This window comes from Pleuronectes platessa, chromosome 15, assembly GCF_947347685.1.
Source record: "Pleuronectes platessa chromosome 15, fPlePla1.1, whole genome shotgun sequence".
In the NCBI taxonomy this organism is placed as follows: domain Eukaryota; kingdom Metazoa; phylum Chordata; class Actinopteri; order Pleuronectiformes; family Pleuronectidae; genus Pleuronectes; species Pleuronectes platessa.
Window position 1 is genome coordinate 2916062 of NC_070640.1, and position 26300 is coordinate 2942361.

Here is a 26300-nt window from a genome sequence, read left to right on the forward strand (position 1 = left end):
TTAGTCGTTGAAATAGTAGTCATAGTAATATTATTAGTTGTAGTCAAATTAGAAACACAAAACAAGCAAACCTGTTAGTTGCGCAACACCCCCTTTGCACTTCATATTTCCGACGGTCCCTCAACGCATCAAGAGCCTTTAAAATCTTTGTAAACACGGCGGTGCGTCTTCTACGTAAACTGCGCACACGTCGGTGTCTTCTCACCTTTGGCCGACCGACTTCGGGCGTAAACTCTGTTCGCGAATAGCCGGAGGAGGCGCAGCGCCGCGTCCAGTGCGCAGTGCTCGGGGACGCGGAGCAGCAGCAGCAGCCAGCTGGGAGGATCCAGATGTGACCGAGGCTCCAGGAGACGCTTCCCCACCCACAGAACCCCGGAGCAAGGCATGGGCAGCGGTGCACGCGGCGGTCCGAACCCCGAACGCCTGCACCTCTCCGCCGGACACCGACTCCTGCTCCTCGGCGGCGGATCCGGGAGGAACTAGCTTGAGGACCGCCAGCGAGCTAGCAGCACAGGCTAGCGAGGCTAAGCTAAGCTAGGCTAGCTGCCTCTTATCATAGCCTCTCCCGCAACGAATCTTCCCTGCTCGCCCCCGACACGTGCACAGGAGGACAACATGGTGAGACGTTTCATCTGATTAAATCTGCTGTTTGTCCCCGGGACACGTTAACGTCTCAGTTTGTCCCATCAGAGCTGTCAGAGGGCCAGGTAGCTAGCTTAGCATGCTACAGGGCTGACAGCTCCTGTCACCTGCCTGTGGCTGGCAGCCACACAACACTGGAGTCAATAGACATGTTGGTTTAAAACCCAAATGTCCCCACGTTGCAGGGTCCGTTAGAGCAGCTGCAGTTTCAAAACATCAACCTTTTATTCGCCACCTTTTTCTACTTTATGAAAATGTCATATTTACCAATTGGGACCTTTTAAACCAATTCCCATTGGTCAAAGAATAATAATATAATATAATACAACAATAATTACCAATAAGATAAGAACTTTCTTGCTGCACTGAATAACATTGTGTTGACATGAAGAAGAAAGACTGGAGGTGTTGTTAAACTCTTTATTTACTTCCTTTATATGAAATATAACCTCCCTCTTAACTTCTCTCCTTGTGGCGTACAGTGAATTACAAGTGTGTCATATTAAGCATATTAAAGAGTGTGATACAGTATTAGAAGTATAGATAAAACGTGTGTGTAAATATGTCATGTGGCTACAAAGAAGAGTTTAGGTTGTGATTATGAAATAAGTCAAATCAGCATGTACATACAAAAATTGCCTCCAGCCTGTGCTGGAATATATTACGTAATAACAAAACATGTGATAAATACAGTCAAGTCTAAACCAGCAGTTTTGTATTTCATATAATGCTTATTTTTTTAAGTTTATAATTGACAAACTAGTTGAATAACAGTGGTGAAGACAAGTTGGTTTATGGCAAAGTTCATAATCAGATGTTTCTGCTCCAGATCTTAATGATTTAAATGTCAATCACCAGAGACACTGCCGGAATATTCAATACCTACTCACCCAGAATTAATTTGGTTTGAAAAGAACCCGTTTTATTCTCAAACAGCTGAGATTGAGTTAAACTCTGCTCATTTTGGGCATGTGTTTTTATTATGAATAAATATTTAAAGTTCATTAAAAATGAACTTTGTGTTGTTATCCAAGGATAAACACACACATTATATCCTTGGAGCACAGACCAGACTCTAATTTGTGCTTACACAACCTTGATCAGATCAACACACAGTTTGACTCTTGTTGGCTTGTTACTCAACAGACTCTGAGTCAGTTCCAGTGAAACCGAACTGACTTCATTTTTTGCATTCTTTAAAGTTTGCATATTTAACCCCTTAACTGAACAGAAGTGCACAGTGTTCAGTCCTGATACTTTCAACAACATTATCCGGCCCATTTATTAAAGAGCATTTATCCGTTGTTCTGGAAAGTTTTTGTGTATCTGTGACTTTATTATCTATATTAAATTCACAGATGCACATAATGAAAACATTAATCTTATGGTTAGTTACTCAGCCCTGTTGTTAGAAACCCACGTGATGCACAAGATTGTTGTGCTAATGTTGTCCCCATTGTGTGTCTGTGCATCTGCAGGTGTATCTATTGAATTCTATAGAGAACCTAAGGAGCCACATCAACAACCGTCCCCCACTGGTCATTTTTATGATCAGTGTCAGTGCGGTGGCCATCGCCTTCCTGACCATCGGTTACTTCTTCAAGATTAAAGAGATTAAGTCTCCGGAGCTGACAGAGGTGAGTCACTGCAATGAGATGGAAGGACACAGTGTGCTCCTCTAAGTATCTCCAGTGAAGTGAGGTCACAGACGATGGTAAATGTTGTGTCATGACCTTTTGTGCCACCAGGATGCATTCGCCCAAAGGTTTAAAACATGCTGCGTTTAGTGTCTGACCTATTTAGCATTTTCTAGTCTCATCTACTCAGGATTTCTAGATAAACCGTGCAAGCCTCATATCTCATTTGATCCCAGTGTGGACGTAGTCTGCATCTATTCCCCATACAGATGATGCATGTATGTAAATAAAGCTTTGCATGGGTCATTGATCCGGAAGCACATGCAAATCCTAAGCTGCTTTCAGACACAAACACATGAAAACGTCCAGATAATTGGGTGCAGACATTTTCTGATAACATCCACACGTCAGAACGTGACGTTTATATTCCACCGTGAGAATCACATGTTTTTGTTTAAAAGCTCTTGAATCAAATGTTCCATCCAAGTTGATATTGTCGTCATCTTCCAGGTACCTGACTCCTCTTTTTTCATCCTGGGATAATTGTATTATTCCAGTGTTAAGCCTGTCATCCACACACCCACTCGCTCGCTGTGAATTTTCCACATAGGCTCACGTGGACATTTCATTGGAGGGGGCAGGGCAAGACAAGTGCTCCAACTAAACAACTGCATATAACAAGTTGTTTGAAATGTTGTCAGCCAAATACAACTTGAATATTACAAGGGAGGCTCTGTGTATTCCACATCATACGTCTCCACCAATCAAATCCCTCTTTCTCCTCACCAGGACTGGAACACCTTCCTGCTGCGCTACAACGAGCTGGACGTGTGCGTGTCGGAGAATGAGACGATAAAGCATGGCCTGAACGAGTCCACCACACCGGACAGCCTGGTGGTGACCAGCGGCCAGGCTCGCTCCAGCACCCAGACCCCCCTCCTGCTGGACGACTCGGGTGCCATCAACATCTCCGTCCCCATCACGCTCACGCTGGACCCGCAGCGGCCGTTCGGAGGCTACTCGCGCAATATCACCCACCTGTATGCCACCGTGCTGGGGCAGCAGGTCGGCCTCTCAGGTAGGTTGGTTTTGCACTAAAACTAAATTGCTTAAGATGTTTTACATGCTCGTAAGATATTATTTTAATAGTATTGTCAGACATCAGGGTCAAAGCTTCACATACACACGGCTAAAGGAACGTCTGAAAGTCGTCTGAGGGATCAGATCTCAAAGTCTTGGGTGCACTGCATTTTCACCTGAGCCATGATGCATGTTAATGCCAGGTGTGCACAGAGCCATAGTGAACAAACAGTAGCCTCCTTGTGTTACTAGAAGCTGTCCCCATTCAGGCCTGCGATAGGTTTCAGATGTAAAGGTCTCATACTTAAAGGTATCAGACTTTTAGGTTTCAGAAGGCAGAGACAAACTGAAGAGTAATTACCATGAGCTTTGAATGTGTATGTACAGTGTTTGTTTGAACTTTAACTTTTGTCCCTGTGGCAGCCCACACTCATCTCTCATGTACGTTGTCTGAACAGCTCAATAGAGACAGAATTTAGGAGGATGGAAGAAATGACTTGTGTTTCAGGCTGGAGGGAAAATGGTGAAGTTCTATTATAACTTTAAGCCTCTAAAAGTAAATGTCCCACTCAAATCAGGAGTCATCTTCCATCTATTACAATCTATTCCATCTGTTACCTGGTGATTGAGTGAAGTGTATCTGGATTCAGAGGAGTTTGAAGTCTTCGTTGAGGCTCAGATCATTTCACTCTTTACAGACCTAACCACTGATTTTCATCCAATCACGTTCAGTCTGTGGTTTCAGCTTTCAGCCTTTTCGGTTTGATGAACTCTGTTATTCTCAGAAACTCCCCCCCCCCCCCTAAGGCAAATGGTCAAGTTGGCGCTGGTACAGAATTGACAACCCTTTACGTGCTGGAGGTTTTCCTGTGCTTACTGTTCGCTGCTAAAGGTCTCGGACATTTTGCCTGAAGCTCGTAACTTGTTGAAAAAGTATGGATGAGAAAAGTCAGTAAGGATTTTTGTAAATGTTGTAATGCACAGAGTGAGTAGTCCTGTTTGAAACACTGTGCAGGAAGAGGAAGTAGATTCCTCTGAGCTGCCAGTACCTGTCTATATTCACATCTGACTGTGTGTCATTTATAAAGTTATGAAAAGGTTTCTGACTTTTAGGTCTCAGAAAGCATGTGGATATGAAGGCATATCATTTGTCAAGTAGCCCAGTGTATAGTATTTTTCCCAGCAGACATGTTAACTGGTCCCAGAAGGGGAAGGCTCACTCTCAGGGTCCTGGTACTGTGCACTGTCACATGGTCAAGTCTTACTGGGAAACTTCAATTGACCAGAGCCAGTGGAGGACGCTTCTTTTAAAGTTGTGAGATTAGATAGGTGTATTTTTTTTACATATTCACTCAGGCACATTTAGACGACTAATATCTATGAGTGTGTGAAATGTGGAGGAGGTGTGAGCAGATTTCTTTATACTTATCTTCTTGAGTTATTGTTCTCACGTGTACTTCTCCATCTAGACAACCTTAATTTTCCACCGAGGGAATTTGTAGATAAAATGACAAATCCATACTCAGGAGTCCACCGAGTTTGAATCATAATCCTACAATCTCCACAGTCTGTTGGTTGTTATCAGGGGAGAAGCTTGACATGACAGGTAATACTGCTGTTGTGACTGTGACTGGTTTCATACCAGTGGGAATAACCGTGTACAAGCTGTTCAGACAGTTTGAGGATCTAATGATTGCCTCGGAGGCTGGAGGCTCCTCTCTGGAGGCCTGTACCATGTTTCAGTCCCATCATTATTGTTCCCATATCAACAATTACAACAATGTGGATTATTGAGTTGGACGTTTATGAACTGTGCGTGTTTTCTGTCTGACAATTACAACTCGTCAGGGGTTTAAAAAGTTAAAACGAAAAAAAACAGAAAGCCAGAGGAGTTTGAAATCCTCGTAGAATCATGTAAATCTCCTGATGATGTGTTATTCGTTTTAAAAAATCACATGTTTGTGTTTGTGTGTTTAGGCCGGGATGCCCATGAAGAAATAAACATCACCTTCACCCTGCCTGTGTCCTGGAACTCGGACGACTGTGTGCTGCACGGACACTGCGAGCAGGTGGTGTTCAGCACGTGTATGACCATCACAGCGGCCAGCAACATCTTCCCAGTCACAGTGTGAGTTGGAACGTCTCCCCGACTCACGGGACAGAGCTTTGTGTCTCTGCCCAGAGCTGCTGACTCAGATGAAGTCAAAAACACAGGGTCCCAGTGTGTTTTATATCTTCATGTCATTTCCCAGTGTTCAATTTGACTTATCTTTAGGCACAATGAAGGATTTATATTCAAATGACTCGATTTTGGTCGTCTAAGGTCAAAGTCAAGGTCACAGTGACCTCACAAAACCCTTTATGCCTCATAAATGTTTTATTTCAACAACGCTGCAAAGTATTTTCTTTTTCAATTTGACACAAATGTTGGTTTGGACTCACAATTTATCTGATTCTGTTTGAAAGGTCAAAGGTCAAACCACAGCGCGGCCTCACAAAATAATATGATATCTCAAGTCTGCCTTTAAGGAATGAAATAAATCAGGTTTATATCTTTGACCAGAAGATTAAATGATTCGATTTCACGGTTTAGATTTTCTGTCCCAGTGACTTCGTACGAGTCTGGAAAACAAATGTGTGTAGACTGAATCTGCAGAGGCATTTAACTGCAGTGTGGTATTTATGGTTTTTATTTGATGGGTTTTTATCTCTGGTCCTCATATAAAATATCCATGCTCTATTTTCTTTAAAAGCTCCAACATTAAAAACGAGACACTACGAAATAAATAATCAGAGAAACAGTATCTTAGACTCTTCTTCTCTCATAACCACTGTACTGACCCTTGAGTCTGTGTTTTGGTTTGCAGGCAGCCGCCCCACTGCGTGCCGGAGACGTACACCAACGCCACCTCCTGGTACAAGGTGTTCACCACAGTCCGTGACTCAGACACCAAGTACAGTCAGGACTACAACCCCTTCTGGTGTTATAAAGGAGCCATCGGCAAGGTGTACCACGCTCTCAACCCAAAGCTCACCGTCATCGTTCCAGATGTGAGTCAAAACCCCTGTTTATTCCCCAGAGTCACGTTTTTATTTCTATTCTTTTTCACACATAAATTAAAGTATTTTCAAACCGCTTTTTAATTGTTAATAAAGTGTTTTACATCTAAATTCACGTATATTTCTTGCTAGAATGTTGTTTTCTTTAAAGTCATTGCAGCACAACAGAGGACGACTGAGTCTTTGCAGTTCAGAGTCACTCACTCGTAGCAAAGCCGTTTAGTCTCAGCTCTATCTACACTGTTGGCAGTAGACTGGTCCTGGATCCCATTGATCCCATTCACCGTCCTCAACTGGGCACTGAATGCTGCCGCATACAATTGAGGGAACATGTGCTGGTGCCTGCACCGTCACCTGAGCCCTTCAACAAAACAACAGAGACCTATCGACTGATGGAGCTTCTGTTTTTCTCCTTTTTTCCTTTTATTTTGAAAAAACTGAGCCTAAATAGCTTTAAATATGTATTGATTCTTCTTTTCTTTACTTTTCAGACTGTGAAGTTAAAGAAAAAACACTTGTTTATCAATTACTATTTTAACTCCACCCAGGCTTTGTATAGCAGAACACTTCAAAAGGCGTTGTAATGCGTCATGAGTGGGGGCGTGGCCGCAGGAAGTGACATGTTTATCCTTCCCCTGATGCAGTTTTAAACTCTATATGTAGAAATGCTCATGTGATTCTCATGAAACCCTCTCGTTTCTCACAGGATGACCGCTCTCTCATCAACCTGCACCTGATGCACACTAGCTACTTCCTGTTTGTCATGGTCATCACCATGTTCTGCTATGCAGTCATCAAGGGGCGGCCGGGCAAAGTACGACAGACCAGCCATGACTTCTGCCCCGAGAAGGTACAACAGACACCAGCCGAGCTAAATGACGTGCACAGGTAGTTCCAGCCGAGCGTCGGTTGACCACTGATTGGTTATAAGACGTGATTCCGATCACAACAGTGATTCTGTGTTAATCATCAAAGTATATAAATCACTGCAAATGTTTGTTTTTTCCATGTCTTGTAAAAATGTGACACTTTTACACCTTATTGACTTAAGAAGAGCAAATGGTCATATTTCATATAATTATTAAATATTCAAATAAAGATCCTCCACTCAGGTCTAATTCACTGTTGTGGCACAACACACAGCAGCAGGTGGAGCTGAGCTGGAGTTCAGTGGTTCTTCTGTTTAGACATAAAAATGTGTGCATTGAATTTTGCTACCAGCTAGTATTTTGATTTTTTTTTAATAGATCTGACTCATTATAGGGGGATGATACCAATATCAGGGAGTCAAGAATAATATATAAAAATACAATATCGTATATATAGTCTTTTACATTTAACCATATCTTTATTGTAAATAACTACAAATATATAGAACTTATATTAAGAAAATTAGCAAAACATAATGAAACATAAAATGTAAACATCTTTTCTGCATTCTTTACATTTTACATAAAAATCATGTTTATTTTAACTTATTATTAATTATTTGTATTAAAAATTCCAGTTTGAAAACAATTAACAACAGCAATCTTAGGATTTATTTTGAATTAAATAAATCTGTATCTGAAATGTTTTACTCCCTTATAACAGTATTGGCATTGGCCCACAAAAATCCACCCCCCCCCTTTAAAAAGGGACATTTCAGAGATGGTTTGCTCCAGTTTAATTCCAAAGAGTTTATGAGATATATTTAAGAATCTTTTTCTGTCCTCTTTTTATTCATCTAATTTCCCCGCTGCTCTTCTTATCATTAACTTTTCAGTTTTGTGTTGCCTGCAGTAACCCCGTGTCATGTCTCTCTGTTGCAGGTGGCGCTGTCAGACTGTTAAAATGATGTGAGAGAGCTTTGTCAGAACTTAACTGATAAAAACGGACAAACTCATAAAAAAGACTCGGACGAAAAATAAAAATAAACATACCAGTTGCCTAGTGAACCCTGGAAATACAAATAAGGGACTGGAAAAGCTCTGTGAATGCATTACTCCTCGCAATGTTGGGTTTCTCCAACCAAAGATATACAAGTGCCTGTATCTGTGGTGTAAATATTTGTAGGAACTCTTGATAATCTGTGCAAGACCCTGTTGTTCTTTTTTCTCACTATGATTCTGATTCTTTGCCTGGGTTCCCCTCGTGCCATGTCCGCACACGCAGTACAGACACGCAGTACAGACACGCAGTACAGACACACAGCCAACGGCCACTTTCAAGAACTTCATCGCCACTTTTTAATTTTTTATTATAAGGAAGATCAAGAAGAGGAAGGGGGGGGGGGGGCTACACGGCGTCTGTCACAAATGCCAGATGAGTTTTTTTCTCTAAATGTTTTTGGGGTTTTTCATAGACTGTGAATTAAGATGGACGAATAAAGAAATGAAGCTAATAATTAATTAAACCAAACTTATGAAACATCAGTGTGATTGGTCCACGTCCCATCTGCTAACATGGAGGAGAGGGGCACTCGACACACGTTGGTGTATCAGACACGTTCTCCATCTTTATTTACCAGATGTTTTGGAGACGACCCACGATGAGGAGCAAGATGTCTGGTCGCTTGAAAAACAAAACGTTTAAATGAAAAGCTGGGTTGAGGATGACGAGATGCTTGTGTCGAACGTTTTATCTCAGCTTCAACACGGAGGAGAATGAATGAAGCATGTTGCTCTGCACCAAACTCCACAGCAGCTCGTCACTACTCGTTAATTCAGAGGAACTCTTTGTGTTGCAAGAGTTCAGATTATTTCTGATGTCACTTCCAAGAAGCTGCAGAACGTCGTCACGCTTAAAAAATATTATTTTTCTGCCTTTTTGATTATGTTCCGTCTGTGGCTTCGTGACTCACCTGCCTCTCGTGCTCTGCAGCACATGTACAGTCTCTATAGCCTCTGTTGCACCTGGATGGAGTAAACATATGAATCTTGCCTTATACCTACACTACGATACGATCGACTTGCTTGCTTGACACAGATCTAATAACAGGCCAGGGGATGGTTCTCTCTTTCCAGTGTGAACACTACAGTCTCCTCCTCCTCCTCCTGCTCTTTTCCACTTTGATGAGCCGGTGGTCAGAAAGCAAAAGTCTTAATGTAAATGTCAAGTTGAGTTGTTTTATGATGGGAAGTTTTTTTTTAAAATAATTTCTTGTGCTTTGATTTTAAATGAAGCAATATCAGTTGCACGTGTTTGCATAATTTCTGCACCTTTGAGATTTCTTGCACATTTTGTGTTATTTTAAACGAATGGCCAAAATCAAATGTGAACTAGTGTGAGACTACGAAGTTGGACTCCAACGAAAAGTAAATAATAACTAGAACGGAACCAAGTGAAGTGGATTCCAGTGACTTTGCATTCAGAGAGGAAGTTTATGGATTGTTTTTTTTCTTTCCACTGTAAACATGAATCATGTTTAAATAACTTAAATTATTTTTGTAGACACAAATCGACACAGATAACAAAAATGTGCAAAAACTCACTCGGTGTGTGAAAGTGAGAGTTGAGTGAGTTTTCGGTGAATGAAGGCGGCTTCAGCTTTGATTCTCTCAAAGTCTGATCCAGTATCTGGATGCTTGTAAATGTGAAAGTCAGAAAGTTATGAGTCTGTATCGCAATTGACGGCACAGAAACAAAAACATCTTCACCCTAGTGGTCAAACTTTGAACTGCAGCTTTAAGGATCCAGCTCATGCTCTTCCAGTGGTTATTTAATCCATATTTTAACTTTGACAATCATGTATTAAATCACGTTTAATTTGAAATTTGCAGAAAATAAAACTGTACTCGAATCACATTAGATTATTATTATTTTTATTAATAACAAACTGATACTTAAAGTAAAACCAGAGAATAATAGAACAGTGTAAATCCGCCTTTAGTTTGTTTATGTACGACTTTATTTCTTTCTTTTTAGGTTTTACTTACCTCGTTATAATTCTGTTCCATATTTGAAATACCTGTTGAATGTACTTTTTCAAAGAAGCATAATTTGAATCTGAGATGCGAGAATTCCGAGTGATTTTGAAACGTGTCGTAGTTTCTAGTTGTTTTCATTTTGTTTCTGTTTGAAAGGTTTTACTTGAATTGAAAAGTGGTTTCGTGAAAAGGTTTTTATCCGTTTGTGGCAAAGAAAATGAAACGTTTATTGCATTGTATCAAACACTTTGAACATTTATTGTTGGATTTCCGCGTGTGTGTGTGTGTGTGTCTGTTGTGCGTCAGTGGATGAGTGAGAGGTTTCGACTTTTGGGGTGTGATGTTTTCTTTTCTTTTCCTCCTGACTGAACGATGCTGGGACAAGTCTTCCTGAGTCTGATTTTGATGTTTTCATATCCGAGCGTTCAGACTGCGGCTGCTCTTATCGGACGGGATGGTCATTAGCACGGTGTGTGTGTGTGTGTGTGTGTGTGTGTGTGTGAGCGAAGGGAACTCGATGGTGTGAAAGATGCTTGCCGTTTGTATTGCCGTCATAATTTAAAGCAACACTGTGTAACTTTGTAATTAAGCAACAGCGCCCTCTGCAGCCTCACATGGGGATTACGTCTGTATGGCTCTGAGCGTTGAGTCTCTAGGACAAGAACAACTTTCTCTGTGGCCGTTAAAACATAAACAACAATCTCTTTAGCTCGGATCAGACAAGTTGGCGTCAAGTTCACCTCCCGTTTAATGATTCGATCGATTCTCAATATCGTCCGATTCTCAAAGTCCAGTTACTGGACAGAAGATGAGGACTCGGAGTGAGAACAAGAGGAAACTTTCTCTCTAGTCACTGAATCATCAACTCCTTTAGAATCTTCAGTTTTAAGGTGAACCAGTTTCCCAGTGTTGCTCTAACGATGTCGAAGATCTGTTTCCATGTGATTTTCTGTCTTCGTCTCTTCTTGCAAAATGCCTTAACATTGTTCACATACTTTAGATTTTTCCTTTTTTAATGTAGTAAAAACGCGCCGGCTTTTGAAACTGGAATCTAAAACAGACTTCTCATGTTACCACCTCTGAGCTGAAGAGACTCAGTGTTTTGAATCTTCTCCACTTATATATCGACTGGAGGCGTTTCTTCTTCCACGTTCAGAAATCGGTCCGAACAAACAGGAAGCTGGAGCACGAGGCGGCCGTCTCATCATCGTCCTCCGTCAGTTCAACAGCGCTTCGCCCGAGTATCAAGCCGACTCTGTGCCTTCTGCACTACGGAGCTGCACCCCCCCCCCCCCCCCCCCCCCCCCTCGTTCATCCGGTAGATAGGACCATAGGTTTCATGTGGCTGTAGGTCATCAGCTGAACCCTTCTCTTCTCCAGTGGAACTGCTGTAAATGAATTCAAGTTTAAATAAACTGTCTCAATGATAAACCTGCACTTGTCTCTCACTCATGTTTGTCTCATCTGCTCCTCTAGAGGAAGATTGATGATGTGCCAGTGGAAGTAACTTGGATTTATTGGCTGGTAGTGAATGTACTCAGAAACCGATAAAAACTGCTCACAAATAACAAATTAGGATTATAAAAATGATGTCCTGAAACAGCTGTTTCTAAATTGTGTATTTATTGCATGTGGTTCTCAGCTGTGGTTTTGAAACTCAGTGGTTCATTAATATATTTCTAACAGTTTCAGAACAACACATATGACATGTGGGCTCAGAGTCAGGTGATGTATATACAGACAGAACTAGTTTGTATAAATCATTAGAAGTTTTGATCTTTTCATGCCAATAAAAATACAGAATTTCACCAGACTTCTGCTGTAAAGTTCGATTCTGACTCGAAATTTGTGCAGTTTAATTTGTAATGTTTGATGTATTCGTTCGACCCAGTTGTGTTGGAGGAAATAATCCTCCCATCCCCACCAGAGGGCGATATTAGCAGACTTATACCAGACTTATACATGATAGGCAGCTTGACTCCGGGTTGAGTTTCTCCACTTTCATTTCTTCAATGAGTTTCTCTTTAATAGTCGTGAGTAAGAATAACACGAGTTTGACATTAACGTTAACTTTTATTTAAAAGTGCAAAACCTGAAAATAAATGTAGTTTCTTCACTTCACAGTTAAATTCCTTCAGATGTTTCAGTTTGACCGTAAATCTGCTTTCAGACATTTCACTGCAGCCCAGATATTTTCCGGATATTTTCTGGAGTGGCCGGTTTGTGAGAACAAACATTTTCCAGAACTTTTCCTTCAGACCCCCTGATAAGCGTGTGTGTGTGTGGGGGGGGGGGGGACATTTCAGGAGGAAAAGACGAAGACGTCAACTTGAAAAGACGACGAGCTTTGAAAGCTTTGGATGTCGAAAACACTTAGTTTGAGTTCCTTGATTGATTTGTATATAAAACTCCCTTCCACCTAAATTAGACTGATAAAATCCATGTTGATGTTATGATGAATATTTTAGTTTCCTTGATTAAACAGACGTTTGGCTCATGTCTAGACGTTTTAAAAACTAATAACCCGACTGAACTTTGTGTCCTTGGAGGAGTCCTCACCCTCTGAGTAACAGCTCAACTTTAACATGCGAGAGAAGTCTGTCCATTTTGCTGATTTCAGGGTCAGAACCTCAGGCCTCGGTTTGGCCCATTATGAAGAAGCACATTGGAAAAGGTCGCTTGTACCCTTGACTTCCTCTTTACAGTGGAGGAGGAGCCGCTCGTTAAGACACCATTAATAAGATGTCCAATTTGAGAGGAGGTAGTTTATCCTCCTTCTTCTCTTCACTGCAGCAGCAGGGTCAACACAGTCGGGACCTGTCTGCCGGTCGGTGGTGATAAGAAACTGTGAACCGGGAACCAGTGAGCTGGAGTCGGGCCAGTGGAGACTTTTATCTCTGTGCAGATACTTAAAGTTTAACGATGAAGGAGTCGACCGGTCAACAGACGCAGACTGTCAGAGACGGACACAACAAAAACTAATGGGCTGCCGGGAGCTGGAGGTCGGACCGGGGGGGGATTATTGATTTAATTTGAGCATAATCATCACACAGAGAAACTTTGACAACAATCATTTGATCTAATAAGTTTGGTTTAAACTTTCTAACTAAGGGGCTTCACAGAACGACTGATATGGAGTTTGAGAGGCTGATACCAATAATAGAGAGTAAACAAATTCAGATAATGCTATATTGTTATTATTAGATATATGTTTAAAAAATCTCTAAGATCCCTAAGATGTTATTATTAAACCCTTATGACCAAGAAATGTAATTGAAGTTTGATATTTTACATTTGAACCTTTATCATAAATAACAGTAAATAAAGAGAAAATACAAATGAAACCAAATATATTGAGAAAATTTATAAATATGAAAAATTCCCTTCTGTTTTATTATGTAAAACACTGATACTTTTATATCTAATATGTGAAATTAACTGCTGGTGATCCACAGATCTTAGTTATTATTATTATTATATAAGTTTAAGAATTTATATACAAAGATTCAGAGAATAGTTTAATACAGATGCAAAGTAAAACCAGAACTTACAGACTTAAGTAAAAGTAGTTGCTAGTCTATATATATATATAAAAATGTATGTGTCATAAAAATAGTTATATTTGTTGTAGAGGTACTCTGAAAATGAGTTATCACAGGTTTCATAATGATGAAAATTAGCTATATTTTATATAAAACACTTTTCTAGCACTTTGATATATCATCATGTTGATATCTGAATCAAATCTAGTTTTAGAGGAACAAAAGTTTTCACATAATGGATCTAATCACTTTGTTTTTGCTCTGGTTTTAGTCTCCACCACCTCCAGGAGCCAATCAGCTGCTAATTCCTCCTCCGTGTTCACCGGTGTTCACCGTGACCTCGGTGTGATTAGTCGTGTTCGTTGTCTCGGAGCCGACGCCGCTGGAGCTCGGGGGATTTATTAGTTCTGTGTTTTCATAGAAAGGTCGACCTGGTGTTTACTGTTGTCTCCTCTCGCTGATTATTTCAGATAATTGCCTCGGCGTGTCCGGGGATTAAGGGACGGCTACTTTAAATATCCCAGAGTCCCTCGCTGCACACACCTCCCGGTGCATTATTACCAAGCTGTCCAGGTTTCACCACGTCTCACTGAAGACCCTGCTCTGTATGAGTGAACATAGACAAGCTCTTGATCCTCAGACTCATAAACATGATGAAATTGTAATAAAATGGACAAAGGCTCCGTCTCTTGTTTGATGATCACAATAAAACACCAAAATAAGAGTTCCCAGTCTTGTTGAGAACAGAAAGGGATGTAAAAATATTTGATTTCCTCAAATTATGTCACAAGCAAACACTTTTTTGAATGAAATCTTTGGATTTGATTGGGATTTCTGGGCTGATCAGGAACAGGAAGGAGGCAGGAGACCACGGCAATGCCTGGAAGAGGAAATTGAGGCCACCTGTTCAGAGAGGGGTTTCCTGCATCTTCCTGCTGCTTCACATCACCCAGATGATGAGTGTGTTCCTGATGTGCACGGAGTAGATCGAGGGAAGACCGGCAGGAAGCCAGGAGGTCAGCACAGGGCTTCATCTTGAATTGAATTATGTTATGGAACTAATAAAACCACCCGCAATGTGCACAGCCCCTGAATTTCAATCTCCCCCCCTGAGCTGTAACCTGCTCCTGGCCAACACTAGAGGGCGCTGCACCATCTGTTGACTGTTTGTGAATGAGTGAGTGAGTGTGATGACAGAGGAGCTCTCTGTAAATCTGCAGGGACACCGAGAGTCGCTCTGTTGTGAAATGTCTGTAACAGGAGAAGCTTTGAGGATCTGATCGTCTACTTTGACATATTGTAAATGTGAATAAAGGACAATTATAGTTCTGGATTTAAAGCTGCAGGAGAGAACTGCTGGTTCCTAATTGGTTGTTTAATTGGAAGTCTTGTTGGTTAATTGTGCTTTTATAATTCTGGTTGGTTAGTTAGTTTGTAGTTAGTAGTGTTGTGTTAATAAAGTGACTGTTAGCTAGAAGGTGAAGAGCTGAACGGGAGGAAAATATAGTTTTTAGAACAACAAGTAAAAGTCACAGATTTTCACTGTGAATAAAACATTTAACATTTGAAAACCTGCTTTGTAAACTGAGACGTTCAAAGAGGCGTCTGCATGTCAACACAGTCTGAACAGCGGAAAGAGTGAATGAAGAATTTTTGTGTTTTTGTCTAAAGATAAAAGTTGCAAAATGCAGGTGCGGCACTAGCTTTTTTTGGGGCCCGGGGGTTGATTTAGCCCTCGGTGGCCCCCTCTGAGCTTTTATCTCTTTTTGACTATCAGTTCACTTTGTGCTCATTGAAAACTTCTGAGATAGATTCCAACAGTGTTTTCAAAATAAAACAATCTCAAAACAAGTGGGTTTTCTCCAGTGTTTTGAGTTGAAGCGTCTGCATGTTGCCTCAAAGATTTATTTTCCAAAACAAACAATAAAAAAATCACAGAGCATCGGTTCGTGGCTCGTTGTCCAGGTGATCAAAGCAGCGGGGGTGCACACATACACACACAGACGCACACACACAGACACACACACATACTCTCTCTCTAATGGACACGCGTTTGCTCGATTCTGGTGCCGGCATTTCGTCCTCCCTCCCCCCCCCCACACTGACAGATGGATGGAGTTAATATCATAATTAATCAGCCCAGCCGAACGGTTCCTGTTTACCACTCGGTTGCTAGGCAGTGACATCAGCTGATCCTTCCCCTCCTTCCTCTCTAATCCCTCTCCCTTCCTCCCTCCCTCCCTCCCTCCCTCACACACACACACAGACACACACTCACTCCACTCGCTCTGCTCTCTCTCTCAGATAGGCAGCGCAGACGTGGGCAGTGTAGGGGTGTACAGGCAGAGGAGAGAGGGTAGGTAGTAGTGTGTGAGTGTGTGTGTGCGTGTGTGTGTGAGGCTGTCAGACAGCATGGTCTGGGTCTGAGGACAAACAACTGGGAGACGCAGCAGCAGCAGCAGCATCAGCAGCCTCCAGATCTCCATGTAGACCAGTGTGGGGACATCCACAGACCACCTGGACCAGCAGCCGCCCAGGACGACACCCGGAGAAGCGAGAGGAAGAGGAGGACGAGGAGGAAGGGGAGGTTGGGTCTGCTTGTTTTTTTTTATTTTTCTCAGTTTTTGTGATTTGGGGAGTAGGCTCCGGGCTGGACCGCATGCATGACACAACGCAAAGGGGAGAAACCCACCATCAGCATCCAGGAGCACATGGCCATTGACGTGTGCCCTGGCCCCATCCAGCCCATCAAGCAGATCTCAGACTACTTCCCCCGCTACCCTCGGGGCCTCCCCCCCGCTGCGCCCCAGCCAGCGGGCCACGCCGGGCCCCTGCGCTCTGCCCTCTCCACCTCCTCGGCCGCCGCCGCCACTGGAGAAAGTGACCGACCCAATGAGGACACCCCGGACCGGGCTTGTGCCGGAGCCGCCGCCTCCTCTCAGGCCGCCAAGAGGGACGAGGAGCCGGACGTGGAGGCATACGACTCAGACGACTCGAGTGAGTGATGGTCTGCGCTCTCATCCTCATCCCTGTGGTTGCCATGATGTTTTTCCAACATGTCTTCGTGTGTGTGCGTCTGTCCCTTTTAGTTCTCCCTCTCCCCCGACTCTCTTCTTACTGCATTTCCATTTTTTTTTTTGCCACCGGTTGCCAGGCATCCCTCCAGCCGTGCGTCTTTGTGTCTTTATCTGTCACCTTGTCTTCGCTCGCCTCCACCTTCCATCTCTCTCTATCTCCAATTTGCCTGGTGTGTGTGTGTGTGTGTGTGTGTGTGTGTGCATGTTGTGCGTCTCTCTGCTGCAGCTAACTCTTCTCAGACAGCCAACTGTTGCTGCTGCTGCACAGAATCCACCTCCCCTCCTCCCGCCGCTCGCTCTGCTCTCCTCCGGCTGAAAGGATGATATGTTTGATTGTATCTTCAGCAAACGCATGTGTCTGCGGCAATTGACTGTGTGTGTCTGTGTGTGTCTGTGTGTGTGTGTGTGTGTGTGTGCATACTTCATATCCCCCCCTGTGTACAGGGAGCTGAGTCCATACTGTCGATCAGCGTAAGCACGTTGAATGATTCATGGCTTCTCGGGGAAGCTTCACATTAGTCGCAGTTTTTGCGCTCAGCGGAGTCTGACGCTGATCCACCCGCTGAACTGACGGGTGGCGAGACGGCAAGTTCCAACTGTGTGAGCTCACTGTCTCTCCTGTGTGTGTCTCCAAAGCATAAAGACATGTGTGCGACTGTGTGTGTGTGTGTGTGTTAGTGTGTGTCCGTGTCTGATTTCATCGCAGAGGAGCCATTGCTGAATGTCATGTTACAGGTTTGTGTGGATGAATAACAGCAGGAAATAACAAATGACAGAGCTGGGACTGGATTTCTCTCCGACAGATGAACTGGAGTAAATGTGGTGACATAATGAAAGCTGCTGCATCATTTTAACACACCTCAGGATCCGGGGGGTAAATCACAGAGAGAGTGGAGGAGTCTTGGCCGTCTGCTCACCCAGAGTAACGTGTTGAACGAAACCAGCGAACACGCCTCGGCGTCGGTTTCAGACTCTGACGACCTCCTCGAGCAGATTCGTTCCCTCTGCACGAGAGGCTTGTGATTGCAGGTTAATGTGTGACAGCAGAAGAGTTAATCCCTGCAGAGCGGTACTGAAGGGGGGGGGTGGGGAGGAAGGGTTTAGGCCGTCTCTAATCCAGAACTGGTCAGGAGCAGTGCGTGTGTGGGGGGGAGGGGGGGGTGGGGGGGTCGGACCTGGCAGATGTTGCTCAATGACCTCCGTCAGGGATCCAGGATTTCAGTGCCCGGGGGGGGGGGGAAGCAGAGATGGCGAGATAGGTTCTGTGCAGCTCTCGTTTTTTCGACTTCCTGAGGCTGGTTGCTGTTTTCAATCAGTCGGCTCTGTCCATGCATTTATTCTACCTCGCTCCCAATTACACACCAAGATATACGATTTGAATTTTGATGCACTTTCATTCACAATCATCTGCTTGTGTGTGTGTGTGTGTGTATCGTTGAGCCCGGCGAGGGGTGGAGCCTGAGCAGAGAAGGAGGAGCCAGGATGTTGATGGATAAATTCCGCTGCAGAAATCATATATTTGTGTTTGTAGTTTATTGAAACTGGCCTCAGGCGTCACAGCTAGAGGTCTATAAATGTATTCTTTTGTTTTTAAAGCTTCCCTCGCTGGGATTATCTGGATATTTTCCCGCTGTATTCTCACTCTGTAACATCTTCCATGGTTTTATTCTGGGGCTTTCTGGGAAAAAACCCTGGAGAACATCTGCAGCAACCGACTCTGACTTTGAACGTTCTCTCATTCGGCCCCTCAATGAAACGCTTGTGAGATCATCTGAAGTTCAGTGCACGTCTGAAAGCAGCTTCGTTTACGTGTAGTACAAGTTGAGTGAAGCTTCCCCTCACACCTTCCACACACAAACCCCTGGAAGCGTTTTCTACCTGTTGCTTCAACGTGCAGCCGAGCACGAGGAGCTAAACGAAGGATCTCCCCGGGGCTGCTGTCGATCAGGAGGCAGAGAGGATGGGTTGGTGGTTCCCTCCCGGCTCCACTGGTTCAAGTGTTGGCTTCCTGTGCCCCGAGGTTCCTCCTGATGGACGTGCCAGCCCCTCTCATGCACACGAGCGACTGAGAGTGAGAGTGAATATGAAATTGTGAAGCACTTTGTCCATTAAGGTAGAAAAGCTTTGTTGTTTTTTAAGTGCAGTCCATTTACCCACTGCCACAAGTAGGAGTGAAGGATTCAATCTGCATCTAATGAAGCGTTTGTCAGATCCTCTGAGAGCAGGTGGAACTCTATCTGCATCAGTATAATCTGTGTGTGTGTGTGTGTGTGTGTGTGTGTGTGTGTGTGTGTGTTGTGTGTGTGTGTGTCTCCACTGGTTGTTTCTATAGAAGTCTGAGAAAAAGACTTGATTTATAATGTCAGTAAACATTTGAGCTCCTGATCTGAATCTCTAGTTTCAAGTTTCCTTCACAACAACTTGACGTTCATTTAGTAAATCAAAGAGTCAAATAACCATAAAGCACTATTTGCATTGGGGGCATGGAGACCGTGTGATTGACAGCTCTTTCTGTCCAATGGATGCAGGTGGCAGGTGTAGGTTTCCTTGAAAGGCTCCACCCCCTACTTCTCCAAATATGGTAACATCTGGTATCAAGATGGCGCTGGACAAGGACATGGTCCGTGAGACTCCAAACGTTTTTTAACCTTCAGCTTCAACTGGAAGCTGCATCATTTGTCCTGGATTGAAGACCAGTGAGTTCACAGGGATCAGAACTTAGACAGATGCAGATCCTTTAAAACATCTGGATGTCTCATGCTTGTTGTTTTATTCCGTCACCGAAGCTTCTGAGGTTAATTTGCTTTCTGTTTTTCTTGATATCTGTTTCTCTCCAACTCGCCCGACAGTCACGGGACAGTGTGAATGTGGTTGAGTGTGTGTGACAGGTGTTGTGATGTTGTGGCTTGTTGTGATGTGTACTTGTCACGGTTGAGGTTCGTGTAAACGTCTAAACCGCGACATCTCCTCACCACCGTCCTCCCCGGTGATAAGACGCCGGATCATCTGCTCAACAATAGAAATGAATTGTCAATACAAAAATGTTGGACAGGTAATCCTGTGTGTTTATTACCGGGCCTCACCGACGAGCTGATGTGACTAATGAAGGCAGGAGAGTAAATAAATTAATAAATAAATAACCTAATAAACAACAAGTGGCTGTCTGGCTCTGATGCAACGTCCCAAATAATCCCAAGCTGTTGCTGCTGCTGGCGTCACGGGAGTTTGAATAGAAGAAACACAAGGCACACACTCACACACACACACACACACACACACACACACACACACACACACGTCTGCTTTAAGGGAAAACAACAGAAGACCGTCAGTAAAACAGGAGCAGCAACTTGAAATTCAAGTGGAGCTTTTGTATTTGTTTGTTCTATCTTTGACAAAGGAAAAGAAAAACTTTTGACTTGAGAACTCAGACAAATGACATGTTTCATTATAAGAAAATATGTTTGGTGAATATTCATTGTCTGATTCCAAAAACCTTGATAAAACATACAAATTAAGAAAAGATGAAAGGGAAGTTTGGGGGTTGATTTGTTTCTGTAACAATTTCTTTTTTCATCTTATTTGTTGAAATCCTCTTCACGTCCTCATAGTCATGAATAAATCAAATAAAGTCTGAAAAGAAAGAATCCGTGGCCTTGACAGGACCGAAATACAAACGACCCCAATCACTACACTCGGACCTGATGCACTGATTGGCTGGAGGGACATCGCTGACGATAGACAGAAGGGCGGAGTTTCGACGGGGGGGGGGGGGCTGGATGTATATGTAGCCTGCTCTCGTTTCCTGGATCACCAACCTTATCTTTAAGAGGTTCTGACTCTACAGCATCACGTCCCTCAGAGTTACTGACTTTAACTGGAGCTCATCAGAACAACGACAGTTTCTCCAGCTTCCTCAACTCAAATCTAAAGTTTTAACTAATGAATAAGACGCTTTTTTTTTTCTAAATCTACACTGGAGACTTTTGGTTCTGCTGCTGTGTGAAATGCGAGAGGAAGGAACTCTGAGCTTCCTGTTGTTTTGTGGTTTAAAAGAAACCAGCGCTGCCCCAAATTGGCTGCTCGCCGTCCTGCGGGACTTGATCCAGTATCTGCATGCGTCCTCTGGAGGAGGGGTGGGGCTGGGGGATGTGGGGGGTTGTGGGGGGGGGGCGGGTATGGCGCCGGCGCTGGAGCTCCCTCATGAGCCAAATCCCACAGGGACGCCTCGGGTCCTCGCTAACAACCTGCTGGTTAAATCTGCATAACGCCGGCACTTTCTGATTCATTGTGACTTAAAAACTTGACTCTAATTGAAACGGAAAAGTGCATCAGCCACCCAGCGTCCCAGCCCCCCCGCTTAAAGGGCGTAATCAAAACCAATTGGACGTCCGGATCTCTGCCACATCAATTGATGGTTGTTTGCGCCGGGTGTCGAGGGCCACGTCGCCGCCGAGGCCGGGGGAACGAGCCGCTGTGTTTTCAGAGAGATAAGCCTCGGAGCCATATTTGTTGACAGGGCGGTGCAGGGTTGGTTGGTTGGTTGGTTGGTTGGTTGGTTGTCTGGAGGAGTGTGTGTGTGTGTGTGTGTGTGTGGGGGGGGGGGGGGGGGGGGGCGGTTATATATATATATATATGCACACACACAGGTCTCCCCCGAGTCGTCTTGCTCTGGCAGTGTCTCCTCTGAACCAGAGTGGAGCGCCACTGTTTACTTGTTGTCAACTGGTGAGACGCAGACAGAGAGGGGGGGGGGGGGGGGGGCGGCTGGATCTGAGCAAACTGAGGAGAAAGAGAATCAAAGCAGAGATACACATTTCATTGTTTTTATTGGAGAATGAGGGAAGTAATTTTTAATATTAAAGTGAGATTTCCTGACATGTTTTGAAAGTTTGACTCTCGTGAGGACAGAGACACAGATGTTCAAGATGTCCAGTTATATGATAAATGATAATTCAAATAATAAATCCGACAGTGGGAAGGAAAACAAGATTCAAGATTCAAAACTGTTTTTATAGCATATATACTTTGGTTATACTAATATATTGTCCATTTGATTTTTATACTAATATATAACCTGTATTCAAGATTTGTGTCTGTTGTATATTTAATAATTTAAAATATTACTCATTACTGATTTCTACCACACTTATTTTTTATTATTTATTAATTTATTATTCATAACCTAAACTAAACTATAGACTGGAAATACCATCAGACACTTCCTCCCACAGTGCGAGAATGAAGCCAGAATCTCTTGGATATGGTTTCGGCCATCTTGCGTTGCAGACGTCATGTGGAGTCGGAATCTGTGGAGCCGGCTGATGCACGAGCTCGACCAATCACCAGTCAGCCTCAGCTGTCAATCAGGACCTTTCACCCCCGATTCTTTTACAGCATCAAATAACCAAACTTATCGGAAACACTTGATGAAAACTACCAAGAGTGACAGAAACCGTCTTTGATAAAAATGCATTTAACATTTGGAGGCGACAGGGTTCATGACCTTTTCTGCAGCCAGCCACCAGGGGGCGATCAAGAAATTTAAATCAACTCTTTGGAAGCTGTCATATCGTCCATGTTTTTATAGTTTATGGTTGAAACTAAAAAACTTTCACAGTTTCAAATCCACAGATTTGAATTTTTATTGAGTTTTAAGTGCTGATTGAATTAACGATATAATTGCAAATCATTTTAAAGGTGTAGAGAATAACACACCGACAACAGTTTGTACAACATTTAACATTAGATCAAATGTGCTAAGTTAAGGGAGTTCACATTTGTTAATAGTTTTATTCATAAGTTATCTTCACACAGAATGAATCAATCAGTATTTGCTGTGACTCCCTCACAGTCGTTCAGGTATGTGAGAGCTTCTTCTTCTGTGGATTTACCGTCTCGGCGTCTTCACGTGATCCCTCTGACTCCTCGCCCTGTCGGCTTCATCATCTGTTGCGGCTCCAGAAGCTTCTCCTGCGTCCGGCTGTATATTCAGGGTTAATTCATAATTCAAATGACTTCTGCAGAGTAGCTGAAGTTAATTTTCTCTCTAAGCCGGCGGAGTTTCCTCCGCGGCCCGGCGAGGACACCTATCCACAGAAAGAAGATGATAATGTCAGAGGAGGAAATGGCAGTGAGGTTTTTTTTGGGGGGGAGCGAGAGGAGAATAATAATTAAATATTTCCATACGCACCATCTCATCCCAATTTACTGTGAGAGCACGAGGATTACTGATATCTCTTCATTCTGAGTGAGAGCAGGACTCAAGCAGAGGTCGAGTTGTAACAGAGACAAGCTGCAGATCACTGCTGTTTTCAAAGTGAGGAACGATTCTGCAAAGAAGCAGTTTGGCAATAATGTGGAAATATTATAGGACGGAGCATTAAAGTCATATTGAAGAAACTAAATTATGATATTTCAAGAATGGCCGACGATGACCAAACATTTCCTCCGAGTCTTTGTGCTTCTTTATTCAGATTAGAAGGATTCATTTCACAGATTAAGACAAATTAAGACTGATTTACTTTTAGTCCGTGTTGTCTTCACAAATTCGATGTTAGGAAACTTAATCTGATTTTAATCTGTGTTTGACTTCTAAACTATTCTGCCGTCACATCTGTTGTTATGATAAAAGTTTGCCGCTTGGTTTTACTTTAAAGGTTCAGTGCGTAAGATTTAGGTGAAAAGGAACTATTGGCAGAATTGAATCTAAATTAATATTAGTGATGTTTTCACTAGTGTGTTTCTTTACCTAGAATGGGCCTTTTATATCTAAATACTTTATATTTGAATACTTTATATTAACATCAGGAGCAGGTCCTCTCTACGGAGGCAGCCATGTTTTGTACAGTAGCCCAGACTGGACAAACTAAACCTTTTGAGTTTCTTTGACAACTGAAGCTACCACAGTTTCTCTCTCGTGTTTGGAAGAGGAGTGTGAGGGGAGGAGTATTCTGCTGCATTATGACACTTCACCACTAGATGTCACTAAATCCTACTCACTGAACCTTTAATTATTAATTTGTTTTACTTTTGATATATGGTGAGGTGTCCTTGGGTGTCGGCAAAAACAATAAACCTTAGTTAATTTGAGAAATGAGCTGCAAATACAATTAAGAAATAATCAAAACAAGTATCCAACCAGTGAGCAAATCTCCTAAATACCCTGTCTTCCCCTCCGCCCTTAAAGGAATACACACAGTGTGTCGAGCCATCTGTTGCCTCTCAGACCAGAAGCCGGGTTCCAGACCTTTGCAAAAAGAAATAAAAAGAAATAACCCGGAGCTGCGTCAATCCACTAGAAACCCCACCCCCCCCCCCGAGGCTCGTGGTGCTCAGTTCAATGCAAAGAGTGATTTCCGTGCCGCTGTGCCGGCGACAGTCCAATCCGGTAATGTGGCTCAGTGCAAGCTGCCATGCAGTAGTAATGAGTCACCGGAGAGTCCCCTGCTTCCTCATGACCAGCGCCCACGACAGACGGACACATTGTCAGTTCACATCCCGGCTTTTTATCGTCTGATGCCGTCGAGTGTTTTTATAAGTTAGCAGCAGTTTGGCCTCTACTCCCCCCCCCCACCCCTAGTCCCACTAAGCCCATTATGCAATGATAACTCCAGCTATTACACAGATCCATTTGGCGTCTGCATGGGGCTGTCGTCGATGGGGATGAATTTAGTTTGGCTTTCAGTCGGTCACACTTGCCGTTGGATGAGTGTGTGTGTGTGTGTTTTTCTGTTTTTTTTATATCGCAGATGATGCTCGGGATGAAAAATCCTCCACCTCAACGGGGCTAAATTAAAAAACCCTGCATCACTTCTGCGCCCACGCAAAGTGATGCATCAGCACTTGACTAACTTACCACAGCGCTGCGTGGAGTGGGCTCTTCCGACAGGTCGCCGCTATCGGGTTGTTAGCCTCTCGTCTCTCTGGCGTGAAGCGGCAGCGAGCTGTGGGCGGTTGAATGAGGCGAACGTTAGAGGAAATCTGGTTAGGAAAGTTTAAAGCTTTCAAATGATCACTGGGGAGAAAGATGCACGTGTTCATGTTTACTGGTAGTTTCATCGTGTTGCTATCAGAGGGTCAGATATCCTTCCCTCACCCTTCACTTGTTCTAACTGAAGCATCGACCCCTGATCTATCGAGCAGTTTTTACAACCTCAATAACATCTAAAGTTGTGTGTTCTTCCTTGTGTAGTTGCGTCACATGTCTCACTACAATCTAAACGTGTGGTTTTCTCAGCGGTTGGGCCTCAGCCATGAATGGAGGAGCTTCTCCCACACTTGTATTTCCCACCCGGCCAAAGATTCTTCCTTTCTCTAACTAACCCGTTGCTCCTCGAGACGATTGCTTGAACTCGTGTTCTTTCCGAGCGTCTGCATCCCACGTCAGTCGGATCGATAGCAGGTCACCACGCTGCTCCTGTGGATCTCCTGGAAGCCACGGGAGAGGAAGTGCTCGATGAGGAGCACAGAACCTCGGGGGCCCCTGAGAGCAGCGAGCTGGGGGCTGAGGGCACTTGCTGAGCTCACCTGCACTAACACCAGCCGGGCGGAGGGATTTCCTGGGTGTAGGTGTATTGTGTGTTTTCCCTTTATTGTCTGCTCGAGTCGGTTTGATTTCCTCCGGGCGGGGGAGCGAGTGTCTTTCTTGCCAGGTGGTCTCCAGACAACTGCAGGCTTAAAGATTATGCATGTAATCTGTGATCACACCGAACTAAGTCACACAGAAATTACATTTCCATGGTAATTATATACATTTTCAGTGGGAGCGGCGGTGACGAGGCCGAGCAGGTGGAAAGAGACCGAATCAGTGTTTGTTATTTAATCTGCCTCTCGGAAAGTGACTCGATTTATAATGTTACTGAGCAGCTGATTGTTTTTGTGTTGTGATACAACCTGATTACTCACAGATTTATAGAAGTAATATTGTGTTTAAAGCCAACATGTGTAGACTTCTGAGACCGTAGGCTTTAGATTTGTCTTTTTCTGGAGGCCTGGAGTGATTCCTGCGAGCTCGCTGCTCTGATCATGTGACCTCCCTTAATCCTCTGTCACACACACCCTCCCGGTGTGGAGGTCGGTTGAAGCTGCAAAGATTTCCCAACTCTCCCTCTGCTCGTCCAGGCCTCTGGTACCTCCGCAGCCTCCACCTGTAGCTCCGACATCACATCAGTGTGAACATATCTGGGGGAAGGGACAGAGCCTGGAGCATAGAGTCTCTGTAATAAACAATATATATATATATATGTATCATATATTTTAATATAATATACAGTATCTCTTATGGTCTGCTGCTGTGATAAACATTTCGTTAAGTTTGTTTGTAGAAAAAGTAGATAAATGCAACTATACATT

General features: G+C 43.5%; 2 protein-coding genes across 3 annotated transcripts in view; both read left to right on the forward strand.

Moving 5' to 3' along the window:
- Window positions 1-314: 314 nt before the first annotated feature.
- tmem248 (transmembrane protein 248) lies at window positions 315-11764 on the forward strand. 2 transcript variants are annotated; one of them, XM_053441219.1, is made up of 7 exons: window positions 315-618; window positions 2121-2279; window positions 3069-3357; window positions 5337-5487; window positions 6227-6410; window positions 7126-7269; window positions 8231-11764. In XM_053441219.1, the coding sequence occupies exons 1-7, from the start codon at window positions 616-618 to the stop codon at window positions 8249-8251; spliced, it is 951 nt and encodes a 316-aa protein (XP_053297194.1). In that variant the 5' UTR covers window positions 315-615; the 3' UTR covers window positions 8252-11764. The 2 variants fall into 2 exon arrangements, with proteins under 2 accessions (XP_053297194.1, XP_053297193.1); XM_053441218.1 differs by having other exon boundaries at window positions 316-618; window positions 7126-7307.
- Window positions 11765-16186: 4422 nt separating this feature from the next.
- Window positions 16187-26300, forward strand: part of doc2b (double C2-like domains, beta) — an 87508-nt gene continuing 77394 nt past the window's right edge. Inside the window, exon 1 of the mRNA XM_053441220.1 lies at window positions 16187-16866. Within this exon, the coding sequence (XP_053297195.1) occupies window positions 16533-16866 (334 nt within the window). The 5' untranslated portion in view covers window positions 16187-16532. The remainder of the gene's footprint in view (window positions 16867-26300) is intronic.